General features: G+C 31.5%; 1 protein-coding gene across 1 annotated transcript; it reads left to right on the plus strand.

The window, feature by feature from the left end:
- Nucleotides 1-537: 537 nt before the first annotated feature.
- LOC139512275 (uncharacterized) lies at nt 538-13,841 on the plus strand. Its single transcript, XM_071299773.1, has 9 exons — nt 538-799; nt 3,527-3,644; nt 4,420-4,520; nt 5,013-5,154; nt 5,447-5,541; nt 6,523-6,628; nt 8,286-8,370; nt 11,371-11,572; nt 12,400-13,841. The coding sequence occupies exons 1-9, from the start codon at nt 665-667 to the stop codon at nt 12,535-12,537; spliced, it is 1,122 nt and encodes a 373-aa protein (XP_071155874.1). The 5' UTR covers nt 538-664; the 3' UTR covers nt 12,538-13,841.
- The last annotated feature ends 586 nt before the right edge of the window (nt 13,842-14,427 follow it).

Genomic DNA, 14,427 nt, shown 5'->3' on the forward strand with positions numbered 1-14,427 from the left:
GTGTAAACTTAGATGGACTTAGTCTGATATCGTCCGGAATAGCATTCCAGGATCGAATAACTGAGGGAAGAAAAAGGAATTTTGTTTGGGGACATACATTTAATAAAAATAAATGGCCCATAATATTTTCATTTTTCTTTTAAAATTAAGAGCATGGACATTTTACCTAGGAATATTAATTACATGGATTTGATTTCCTAGGAAAACTAGTCTGGAGACATTAATGTTATCAAGGATATAAATATGCAACTCTTAAAACAACTTTCAAACTCAAACATAACATTTTAAAAAACTTCCATTGTTTATATGTAATTGAATTTATTATAGAATTTTATAGGACATGATTTCCTAGGAAAATTGGTCTGGGGACGTAGATTACTAACATATGACTAAATATACTAGTAAATTATGTAACCATGGACTTTTTATACTAGTTAGTAATATTTGTCCGCCCAGACATATTTTACCAGGACAAATGTATCTTACAATTGCGGCAACTTTATAGGGATTTTTATAATTTATAATAACCGCCAAAATAACTCTCAGTTTACCTGTGATATTGTGTAAATATCATTGAAATATAAATAGAAACAATCGAGTTCAAATCCGGGTCATGAAATATAAATAAAACATTGAAAAATTACGCAGCTAGGACCTAGCAAATATGCCGACAGAAGTACAGCATGGATTTACGGGGGAATGTTTTCCTGATCATTTCAATCTCAATGCCAGACCTAAAATAAAAGAGCAAAAACCTGGTCAGCTGTCCGATGAGGAAATAGAACAATTTTTCACAAAGGTAAGTTCTAACAGCAATCAATCATTTTATTAAAGTAAACAAAACAATTATGCGATCTAATATTATTGACATTGTAGTACACTTATATCATTTGTTTGTTTACACTATCACATCGTTTTACACTATTACATGTATTATAATTGATTTAAGAATTCGTCTAACTTTTTTAAAACAGTCATCGTCTTACTTTTCTATAAACATGTCATTCGACCGACAATATAATGGCTAATGTTTAAACTGCACACATACATATATATTTTTTGTGTACACACATACATTTATATAATAATAGTTTGTTTAATATTAAAGTCTCTTATTGGACGAAGGGTGTCATACAGCGAGTACCGAGTAGACGGTCATCCACAATCGATCACATCTTTTTGACAGGATAATATTTTTCATTCCCCCTATATGAAAATCCGTTATTTTATTGTTTTTCTAAGACTTACACAAATATACTGTAATTCCATTCTCAATTTTATCTAGAAATAGCATTCCTAATTACCATAAATTATTTTACTATCTACACTGAGCGGTCACTGATAGTGGAGAGCTCCATTATTGAAATATTATTTGCGACAGGAAGGAAGAAAAAAACAAAGTTATAGGTCTTTTGACATTTTTGAAGCCCCAGTAAAGTTTGAAGCAAAAAAAAAACAAGATTCCAGAAAAGTGCACTTTCTGGCGCTAGCAATATTTCGTATTCAGACACTATATACATGATATATAGTGTGCGTTGTCAGGTATAATTCATGAATATTATATGTTGTTAAATTAAAAAAAAAAACATTTCTTTTCCCTTATTTAAATTAATTCATCCTTCTGACCAAGGAATTGTATATTTAAGATATTTAAATATTATGCAATAATAATTCCTTGTTCAGACATAGTAAAATCTCTGTCTCTTTCATTTCATTATTAATTTAATCTCAAAGGTTTACACTACATAACACGTGTGAGTACTAATTACACATTTTTACAATATGTACAAATTACAAAACATGTGTCTTTATCTGTAATAATTGCCTCAAATTACTTTAACAATCAATTTCTTATCTTTATCCTTTTAAGTGTATACTGTATATGGTATTTTATTTGTGTCTTGCTATAAGTGCTACGTAATATTAGGTCATTCAAACTAAAAAATAAGATACTAGGTTTAGTTAGCATGGTTTTTTGAACATCAATCAAACGTCCGTCGAATGTATGTTTAACTTTATGTATAAAAAAAGTATCATTATAGTGAACAAAATATATTTATAACAATAAAAGTGTGGACACAGATTACTGTGGATGGTAATTGTTTATTTGTGTAATGTATTGTTGACTGTGTTTAAAAATTGGTTGTGACAAACCAGATAATTACCAGTCTATTTCAGTCTATGTTTCCCTCGTAGAGCCCTGTATCAAACTATGTTCCACTGTAACAACCATCTTGTACGATATAAATAAAGAGATGTCACATTGGCCATGGTTGCCAATGCGACAACTATCTATGCATCCATGTAAGATTTCGTAGTGAAAGGTAATTGCATACATGTACATTGCATACATACTTGAATGTTACTCAACATAATAACTTTAATGTTTTGAATTCTAACTGGTAACTTATTGACCAATATTGTAATCTGTTACACAAAAGATACGTAAACATCCACGTACTTTGCACATTACAAGTAAGTTCAGAGGAAAACTTTTACCGTTATTGACAAAACTCCTTCACAACATGCTCTAAAGAGCAAAAGTTAAAAGTATTTAAAGTAATGACATGCCGTAAAATAGGCTTAACGATTATGCCTGAACCTTATAAGAACGACAATTTGACTTTCAGGAGAGCGTAAAGGGATTTTGAAAATGAATAGGACGGGATGAAAATACACAAAAAGCAAGAAAAAATTGTACTAAAGTGATAAAAACAGCGAGAAGAAAAATAAGCATGCTTAGCGACATATCAAAATGAAGAGTCATTGCACAAGGTCATGTTTTTTTTTTCTGACTGAATTTGACATCTTTACACTAAATCCATTGAATGCTAAATCCATTGGATGTAGAATGTGTACTGATTGATAATTAAGTCTTAGATGCATGATTTTCTTTTATTAGTTGTTAGTAGCTTTGAGCTAGCTGCCAGTAACTCGGAGTACTCTCAGATATGTACCTAGTGTCTTTTTGTTGTTGGGATATACAAGTACCCGGCCACGTCCACTCTGTGTAGAATTTGTATTTGTATTCATCTGATGAGTTACACCTTTTTCAACTGCTTTTCATAGTTCATTTTTAAGTTGTACTGTTATACCACTGTCCCAGGTTAGGGGGAGGGTTGGGATCCTGCATACATGTTTAACTTAGCCACATTCTGTATGTATGTGCCTGTCCCTAGTCAGGAGCCTGTGATTCAATGGTTGTCGTTTGTACATGTGTTACATATTTGTTTTTTCGTTAATTTTTTGTACATAAATTAGGCTGTTAATTTTCTTGTTTGAATTGTTTTACATTGTCATTTCGGGGCCTTTTATATCTGACTATGCGGTACAGGGTTTTCTCATTTTTGAAGACCGTACTGCGACCTATAGTTGTTATTTTTTGTGCTATTTGGTCTCTTGTGGAGAGTTGTCTCATTGGCAGTCATACCACATCTCCTTTTCTTATAATCAATCCTCAAAGCATCCTTCTGCCTTTCAAACTATCAAATGGTCATTCCCTCATTTACTTGATTGTATGTTTCAGGGATATGTCGTTATTGAGAAATTCTTCACAAAAGACGAGTTAGAACCCTGTAAAGATGCTGTCAATGATCAGCTTGAATGTCTTGCACAGAAGTTGTATAAAACAAAGAGAATTAAGAGTAAGTTTACGATAGAAATGAATTATGCATTTGTACCGGAAGTTAATACTTCTGATCAACATTCATGACATTAAACACAGATAGTTTAGTCTTTTTGTCGATTTCGAGATGATAAGTTCGTCTGTCCCGTTTTTCAGTTCAGTTTTAGACATTAAAAGCTAGTAAGAAAAAATATAGCCAGACAATAATAGAGCAAACCAGATTCATATCCGTTTGTCGGACGATTATCCCCTGATTTCATGTTTTGAAAATCTTAGTATAGTTTTGTTAAGCCTTAAAATTCACTTGGTTCAAAAGAAGTTTTTATTTTATTTAAAAATTTAAAAAAAAAACAAGAGGAAGTTTTAAGGTTACAAGCTCATTGAAGAGCCTGACTGAAAAATGATGATTCCAGTAGTTTGAGATGAAAAAAATATCACACAGAAACATCAAGGCAAAACATCAAAGAAAATAAAGATAAGTAGGGTATACGCCAATAAGTCAGAAACTTAACAAAACAAAATTCAAAAGACATCGAGAGTTCAAGATTCAGGGGTCAACAGTAAATCTATAGAATAAAAAAAAGCCAACTTATTTGAGATGATCCATCGACCTACGTATCTGGGACAATTAATTTTGTCCCATTTGAAATGTATGACATATTTGGCACTGAACCTTAAGCAAACTACTTATCAAAAAGATGATTAGAGTACAGAATAGTAGACAAAACCCTGTAGACAGAAGTATATATACATTTGTACTATACTTTCCTTTCAATATAGATATAACTTTTCAGATTTATACAGAGAACTTGGATTTTATGAGAGATTAACAGCAATAGAGGCAGAATGGCCAGGAGCGAACATTCTCATGCATAAAGGGGATGGTTTACCACAGGTTAGTTACGTTCAGTTATGCAAATTTATTACTTTTATTAAAACTTGTAACCTTGTCGATAAAACAAAACAGTCGCTTTACATTGGGAAACATCCTGGTTAAAGTGTGAAATTTTCACCGATTGAGACATAATTGATAGAGGTTGTGCTAAAATAAGAATTGAAATAAAAACGGAAAATAATGTTAATTATCGCGACCCCAAATGAGAATCTCACCAATGAATTACCGGGTAACTGCCATATAAGAGTAAAATAACCCTCGATAGCTAACCATAAAGAATAAAAACAATAGGAAAAATTATCTCAGAGATTTCGCCGTTCTTAGCATCGCTTTTCCGTTATAACGTCTGACAATCTGTGACATTACGATTTCTACCTATCAGAAAACCTCCAAAATCTAACTGTATTATTCGTTTCTCACCTTCAAGTTCAGTTTTGAAAATATTTTATATTTTGCTGTCTAAATAAATGTTTATGATATAACTGTTTACAGGCATTCAAAGATTTATGGACAAACGATCGTCTGTTAAATGTTGTAGAGCAGCTGATTGGCCCAGAAATTTCTGGACATCCAGTATGGAATCTGCGTACAAAAACTCCTCAGAGCGAGGCAACAACCGTACCATGGCATCAAGGTATCTTAATATAATAAATTTGCATAGGACTGTTAAATTGTGTATAACCTTCCATTTACAGGAGTAGTTCCTTATTCGAAAATTTTATGGTTCAAAATTTTACAGAAATTGTAAAAGATGCAGGATAAATCAAATTGTCTTCACCAACTGTGTGTTTTATAATATGAGAATTTAAACTTTCCGGATTTCATTAGATTTCATCAACTTTCAGATCCTGAGTAAAACATACATTGGGGAATTTGACCATACCTCTTTTATGTTGTTGTAATTGTGTATATTTTCCCTTTTCTAGACTGTGGTTACCTTGACAATGACTGTTACAAAACCCTGCAGCCAACAGCATGGATTCCATTGATAGATGCTACTGAAAAAAATGGTTGCATGCAGGTTTGTTCACCATTTATTTTGTATATATGCTTTTGTTTTAAATATAATTTATCACACTAAAGAAAAATCGTGTAAAAAAATATACCTCGTCTGAAAGCAAGATATTTTTTGAATCTGGAATAAGAATGATAAGAAATGTGTGATGAAAACTTTCCCAACAACATAGGGTTAGTCATGCACATTTGGCTACGGTTAATTTTGCTTTTACATATATAATTGTACAATCTAACCCCTTGGCCATGCATGCATAGCTAGCCCTCCTAGATAAAGTTAGTTTCCATCATACATTTATCATCAATTTTTCAGAATTCAGGATTATTCCTGATTCAAATAATTCCTTGTTTGGAGAAGATTTTGGTTTTATGTTGGATGTTTGTTGCTTTCTTTTATTGTGTTGCACAATGTTCTTTAGTAATGTTAGTCGTTAATAGTATTTTTATATCCTTTAAGTAACCAACAATATGCAGTACTTTCACTTAAGAATGCAAATATTTTTATGAACTCAAGAAAACAAAACTGTATTGTTTATTTGTCAAAAAGACCTTCATGACTGTGACAATGATAATTTATTATTGTCCAGTTGTGGGCCATGCAAGTATTCTTATCGTTGATGACGATATTTTTGTACATCTTCGGTATTAAATTTTATAGTTTATTTGGTTTATTTTTTTTTCTTTATGCTGTCTTGAACAGGTTCTCATTAAAAACTGTCAAAGTTTGGATGAATATTTAAGGATAAAGTAGCACCGGCATAGATAGTGTACACCTGTGTTTGGACAACGTATCAGTATATATTGTTTACTTAATTTGGAAGTTGTGCTATGGATGGAGAGTTGCCTAATTGGCACCCATAACAGAGCTACTTATGTTTATATACTTAGGAAACTTATTAATAATGAATTATCTCAATGATTTGACATTCAATATTTAAGTAATAATGCAGTTTATTGATACATTATGATTTATCGGTTTTATGTTTAGGTGGCAAGCGGAGGGCATCAGAAGGGTCTTGTTGCAACTCACCAATGTTGTTATGGCAATACATGGTATGTCATGCTAGAAGAAAAGGAGATGGAAAAAACATTAGGTTTGTGAAGAATATCGCTCCTCACTTAAAAAAAACAACATTGTTTAAAGACAATTGTTCCTGGAACTACCTGAATTAGTGAAGATAATGCTGAAAGAAAATTGAATGTTCAATTTTCAGGACGTTAGTTCCTATAAATACCATCCTTTTAAGATAATTGATTTGTATACACACGATAACAATAAAATTAAACAAAATACTACACATGTACTGCGCTTTTATTGCATGTTTTGGTTTAAATATTTCGAGATGTGTGTAGATGTTCCAGACCGTATGAGTATTTGGACCGTATGCGTACCTTTTCTAAATACTCATACGGTCGGACCGTACGCGTACGGTCTGGCTAATATCAAGAAGTTGGTCAAGTTTATTAGATACAAAGTCACATAAAAGATACTGAACTTAACTCTTAAATTGATATAAAAAAGTTTAATTGTAATTGAAGTAAAAACTTTATATTTTAACTATTTAAAAATGTGGGAGGACAATTGTTTTAGAATATTTAGCAGCTTTACAAAAAAAAAGTGCTAATGCATGCAAGGCTTGCAAACACGTAAATGTAAAAAATATTACGTTACTTGTGGTAGCAAGTGTCACCTTGGGCGAGAGTACCAAAATAGGATTCTGATATACAATGAAACACATATTTCATTTCTATTGTTCGTTTGTCCATTTTATCCATTTAAATCTTGTAAAACTAAAAATAAAGATAAGGATAAATGTTTGTTTAAATTTAACCCATGTGATCCATAACATGTATGGTCAGCTCGTACCGCGTATACTCATACGGTCCGACCGTACGCGTATGGTCCAAATACTTATATGGTCTGGAACATATATATGCCAGATCATGACAGTGAAGAACAGCAAACATCAAATGTAAACCTGTAAATAGAAAGACCATGTTTTTATCCAGTTCTTGATTATAAGAAGGTGGTCTATGAAAATAAAAGTATTTGTTCTAGGCGTTTTTTTTTTACTAAGTATCATTTGTTATTTAACTTTGCATTGTTTGCAAAAACTCGAATGTACTGAATTGTATAAGTATTATTATATAAGGAAATTTCTGTATCAACAATCTGCATATATTCAATGAAAATCTAGCTGTTAATTAACAAATTCACATAATTAAAATGTAAGTCAAATAAGGCTCCATCTTATCTAAAAACCTATTTTATTCTGCAACAAGGCTGGATATTTCCAGTTATAAGCTGCAGGTATCGTATATGACGGCTGCAATAATGATGAATCAATAAATAAAAAAAAACACATAGGGGTAAATGGGGGGAAATAAAGAAGAAAATTGGTTTCAGTTAATACAGTAGGAAATACTGGCTCTCATATAAAGGCAACAGTAGCATACCCTGTTCAAAAGTCATGCAATTGATCACGAGAAAACATATCCGGGTTACAACCTAATACCGAGGATAGCACATACAATTTGAGAGAAAACAATGGAACAGCAGAAACACTGAACTGCTAGAAAACAAGCACCAACATACATAGTAAAGGACGTTTTGATAGCAACTGCAAAATATGCAATATTGACAATGGTTAAAACAGAAAACACATAGAAAAATAACTAAATAAGAAATAATAAAAAAGACAAAAAAGACATCCATCTAGACCCTCATTATCCTTTTACACCTATTTGTAGACATTAATTTGGAGAAGGATATCATCACCGTCCCTGTACCTTATGGAGGCATGCTTCTTTTGAATAATCTTATACCACACAGAAGGTGAGTCTATGAACTTTAAACAGAATGAGATAAGCAAAACAGACCAGTGGATATGTTACCATAGTTCTGTGATAACGATAAATGATGTTCCACACATGTATTTGAGACTTCATTGCACATACACTTTGATAATGCTGGAGTTCTTAATTTATTTTAACTTGAAGCTCTTTTATTTTTTATTCATTTTTTATACGACCGCAAAATTTGAAAAAATTTTCGTCGTATATTGCTATCACGTTGGCGTCGTCGTCTGCGTCGTCGTCGTCGTCATCGTCGTCGTCGTCGTCGTCCGAATACTTTTAGTTTTCGCACTCTAACTTTAGTAAAAGTGAATGAAAATCTATGAAATTTTGATACAAGGTTTATGACCACAAAAGGAAGGTTGGTATTGATTTTGGGAGTTTTGGTCCCAACATTTTAGGAATTAGGGGCCAAAAAGGGCCCAAATAAGCATTTTTTTGGTTTTCGCACTATAACTTTAGTTTAAGTTAATAGAAATCTATGATTCTACTTTCGGTTAAACTAGTTTTATAAAATCAAAACAAATGACGGGCAAAAATCCGGTTATTTTGTGTTCTTTTTTTCTTATTACTTTCCTAAATGAGTGTTTATATCAGAGACATATATACACATGTGTATATGTCTCTGTTTATATATAGGATCACTGAATAATATATATGTATTGTGTCAGTGGCGGATCCAAGGGGGGGGTTCCGGGGGTGCGCACCCCCCCTTTATTTTTGCCGATCAATGCATTTGTATCGGGACATATGTTTTGCACCCCCCCCTTTGCCCTGGGTGCCCTGGGTTAGCACCCCCCCTTTCGAAAATTCCTGCATCCGCCCCTGTGTGTGCTCGTATGAATAGTTTGTAAAATGCAACTAACACAAGATATAAATATAAGATATTTTGCTAATAAAATCCCCTGGTTTCATTAGCAATTAACATCACAGGGAGGAACCTTAGCGTCATTGTTGTAGCGCTAAGGGACATTGTTCACAACCAGTAGTAAAATAAAATATTTAAAGTTGAAAAAAAAAAAAAAAAAAAAGAAATTTTGACACAAGGTTTATGACCACAAAAGAACGGTTGGGATTGATTTTGGGAGTTTTGGTTTCAACAGTTTAGGAATTAGGGGCCAAAAAAGGGCCCAAATAAGCATTATTCTTGGTTTTCGCACAATAACTTTAGTTTAAGTAAATAGAAATCTATGAAATTTAAACACAAGGTTTATGACCATAAAAGGAAGGTTGGTATTGATTTTGGGAGTTTTGGTCCCAACAGAATAAGGGGCCCAAAGGGTCCAAAATTAAACTTTGTTTGATTTCATCAAAATTGAATAATTGGGGTTCTTTGATATGCCGAATCTAACTGTCATGACTGTGTATGTAGATTCTTAACTTTTGGTCCCGTTTTCAAATTGGTCTACATTAAGGTCCAAAGGGTCCAAAATTAAACTTAGTTTGATTTTGACAAAAAATGAATCAGTTAGGTTCTTTGATATGCTGAATCTAAAAATGTACTTAGATTCTTGATTATTGGCCCAGTTTTCAATTTGGTCCAAATCGGGGTCCAAAATTAAACTTTTGTTTGATTTCATCAAAAATTGAATAAATGGGGTTCTTTGATATACCAAATCTAACTGTGTATGTAGATTCTTCATTTTTGGTCCTGTTTTCAAATTGGTCTACACTAAAGTCCAAAGGGTCCAAAATTAAACTTAGTCTGATTTTAACAAAAATTGAAATCTTGGGGTTCTTTGATATGCTGAATCCAAAAATGTACTTAGATTTTTTATTATGGGCCCAGTTTTCAAGTTGGTCCAAATCAGGATCTAAAATTATTATATTAAGTATTGTGCAATAGCAAGTCTTTTCAATTGCACAGTATTGCGCAATGGCAAGAAATATCTAATTGCACAATATTGTGAAATAGCAAATTTTTTTTTAATTAGAGTTATCTTTCTTTGTCCAGAATAGTAAGCAAGAAATATCTAATTGCAAAATATTGTGCAATAGCAAGATTTTTTTTTAATTGGAGTTATCTTTCTTTGTCCAGAATCAACTTAAATCTTTGTTATATACAATATACAATGTATATTCACTTTTTACTACCAACTGATAAATTAAAATAATCTTTACCATTCAGTGATAACAAGCAGTTTTTTTACATCTCAATATTTTATGATGTATTTAAATGAGTAGTTATTGTTGCAAACTCCATTAGAAATTTTAATTGAGATTAGTTTTGGAATAAGGGAAAGGGGGATGTGATTAAAAAAATTGGGTTCAATTTTTCTCATTTGAAATTTCATAAATAAAAAAGAAAATTTCTTCAAACATTTTTTTGAGAGAATTAATATTCAACAGCATAGTGAATTGCTCTAAGAGAAAACAAAAATTTTAAGTTCATTAGAACACATTCATTCTGTGTCAGAAACCTATGCTGTGTCAACTATTTAATCACAATCCAAATTTAGAGCTGAATCCAGCTTGAATGTTGTGTCCATACTTGCCCCAACCGTTCAGGGTTCAACCTCTGCGGTCGTATAAAGCTACGCCCTGCGGAGCATCTGGTTTATATTTATTTTTATACCCCTCCGTAGCAGAGGGGCATTTAGATTGACCCTTGTCAGTACGTACGAGGGTACGTACGTACGTCCAACAGTTGTCTACCGTTCTCTAACTTAAGATTGTCACAACCAAATGTTATGAAACTGATACACATTTGTTATTACTACAAAACACAGATCAAGTACCAATTTGGATAGCGTTACTATTACCGTTTTTCAGTTATGTCCCTATATAATTTTATATGATGATCAAGTGGGAGTACCTTCATGGACATATTACTCATGTATTTAAAACAAATTTCATATATGACACCCCCTAGTTCTGCATTGCCAATTTTTAGGTGTTTTCTAACAGAAAAGTTTGTATTTGTATCCTTGATACAAGACATATCAAGAAAAGCTGAATTTTATTGATTATTTTTATATAGTTTACCCAATATGAGTAACCAGATAAGGTGGAGTCTAGACCTAAGATGGCAGAAACCAGACCTTCCAGCAGGATTCTGGGGACTAAAAAGTTCATTATTACTACGCTCAGCAAAAGACCCTGATTATAAAATTGATTGGACCGAATTTGATGGTGTAAACAGACGAGAAAAGCAGAGAGATGCTGTGGCTGATGTACTTCCAGTAAGTATTTGGGTTAAGTTGACTAGTCTTTTGTAAATTATCTTTAGTCACTTCAATCAAACAAGTCTTACGTAAAATTTCAACATGACCAGACTTTTTATAAACTAGAACAGAGATACTTGAATCAAGTGATTCTGAAACTCCCAAATGGTCTTATTGGTTTAAACTTCCTATTGCAAAATCAAAGGTTTGGTTTTACATTAATGAAAAGTCTTATTAAATCCTGATTTGATTACTGTGCAAATGAGATGGTTCTAAGCTGGCGATTCTGAAAAGTTTCTTCCTCAATAGTGCATCATTTCCAACTAAGGAATTAATGTCATACAAGTGAGAGGTTTAAGACAAGGTTTAATCCACAATTTTCTACATGAGTAAATGCCACTGTTTCCCATTCATTTGATATGTTTGAGCTTTTGATTTTGCCATTTGATAAGGACTTTCCGTCTTGAATTTTCCTTGGAATCAATATTTTTGCTGTTTTATTTCTTTTGATGTTATAATCGACTCAAATAGACTATAAACATCATATACAAATAATAGTAGTAATGGACAAAGATTGCATAACACGAAACACTGACAGCTTTGTTGCATTATTTGTATAAAAAACAGGCGAAGATATGAATGGAAGGTTGTGCACCAAATGTTTGTTTTTAGTATTTGTTAGTCCACGGATATGTTTTGATCTCTGGATATCAGATTTAAATATTTATTCTCCCTTCCAATAGATGAAATACTGTCTTCTCTATCGTATTTCATTTTGCCCAAATTATTTTTAATATTCTTGTAACTGTGCGTTCACTGTTCATAATGCTTGCATTGTTTTATAGCCATCAGAGGATTGGGATTTTGAGACTGCATTGGAAGGACCTTGGATGAAGAAATGGGAGCTAACACATATGAACAGACATACTGATAAATTGAAAGATGGGATTTCTGTCAGTTGGCATAACATGACCAAGGCTTAAGACATTTTCCTGCAGCAATTTTATAAATGAAAATTTGTTGATTGAATAATCAAGAAGGAAATATATAATTATTGTTTAAAAAACATTATTGAAACTTATAAAACTAATTGTACCATATGCAAGCCTTATTTTTTTAGTATTTTTAATAAATATCCAATCACAGTTATTCACATCCCCTTGAACTTTTGATTATACTTTTATAATCTATGTTTAAATTTTAATACTGTATGCACTGATCAATAGCTACAAATTATTGTCTCAAACTCAAAAGCTATTTAGGGTGACCATGTTTTCTTGAGTATCAAATAGGAGTGAAATTTAATTGTTTTTCTCAGTTGGGCAATGTCTATATGTTACATAATTGTACAGTAGTAGTATTAATTACGGATACATAATATGGGTTCAGATTATAGTGTATTTTGCACAATATTTATTTGTTAGAAGACATAAAATGAAGGTAAAATGGATATGAAATGAAATGAATTTAAATATTTATTAAATGTACAGGCGTTTGAATTATGAAAATAATAAAACCGGTCAGCCAATTCATTTTTTTTTCATTTCTTTTCAGTTATAAATTCGTTATATGATAAAATTTGGAACTGCAAATAATTTGAAATTGTTTTTTTCACAAATGGCCCACAACCCTCTAAGTAAAAGAAGATTACTAATCTTTATGAAATTGCTATTAAAATTAATTTCAAGTGATAAAAGTTATCAATCTTTCTAATTAAGGCATGTTAGGTGTTCTTGTATCAGACAAATGTTTGATTTCCTCCTAAAGTTAGAGCAAATTATTATGTGTGCATTGATATCATTACATAACATAGGGCAGAGCGTGATGCTTGTCGTTTAAATGTGAATCTTGTTTTAAACGGATAATTTTGTTATGATTTGTCTTTTAAAACTGATATTAGTTTAGTTGATGCTTTCTTAAAGCAGTTGTATGATTTTTGAGTACTTCACGTTGTATTTTCAGTTAAACATAACTGTATTTTACCTTTTGATTGTCATAAGCAAAATTATATGTCAAGAATCTGTCCGGTTGATGTTGTGCAATGTATATATATTGGTCAGGTTTATGTCAAATAATGCTCGTTTTATTGATATTATACATTACTTAATATATAGATTTGAGTTTTACAATATGGAAGACACAATACTCGCTATTAACATAAGTATCAATCAGTACATTCCATTCATGCATTCAGTTGTATAATTTATTAATTTCATTTAAATGTGCACGTAATACAATACTCTTTCTAAGCGGATGTAGCTGATAGAACAATAAAAAAAATCAATATTTGTCTCATATTTTTATATTCTTTTTAAATTTTTTTAATGTATTTGAGATTTTCTTCTCCTTTCAAATAAAAGTGTAAATGTAAACAATTTATCACATGCATAACCTCATCAATATAAACATTATATGGTAGAGTATCATAATGTGTAAATGACAATAAGCCAAATTGTAAAGTAAAAAATAAATAAACTTTTTTAAGCAGAAAAAAATCAGTCTCCATCATCAATATTCTAAATTATATTTTTATACATTTTTTTCATTTATAAAACAAACCCCGGAGAATTTGCAAATATAAAAAGTAGAAAATGTCAAAAAAGGTTGTAGCAGAATTACTAAAATAAAAATAAAGTTTTTCCTGTATTTTTAATGAATATCTAAGATACCAATGTTGTAATTATTGTTTTATTTTCTATGATTAGAAAATAAGATGCAAAAACAATACCTTCTTATACTGTACAATAGTTCATTCATTTTAAATTTATATTTAAATAAATGCTTTAAGACCAGAATATGTAATGTAAGTTAATGTACATATTTCAGTACATGACCACTTTGTACACTTGGAGTGGTCCACCTGTAAGTAGAGT

Source organism: Mytilus edulis, chromosome 2 (genome assembly GCF_963676685.1).
Source record: "Mytilus edulis chromosome 2, xbMytEdul2.2, whole genome shotgun sequence".
Taxonomy (NCBI): domain Eukaryota; kingdom Metazoa; phylum Mollusca; class Bivalvia; order Mytilida; family Mytilidae; genus Mytilus; species Mytilus edulis.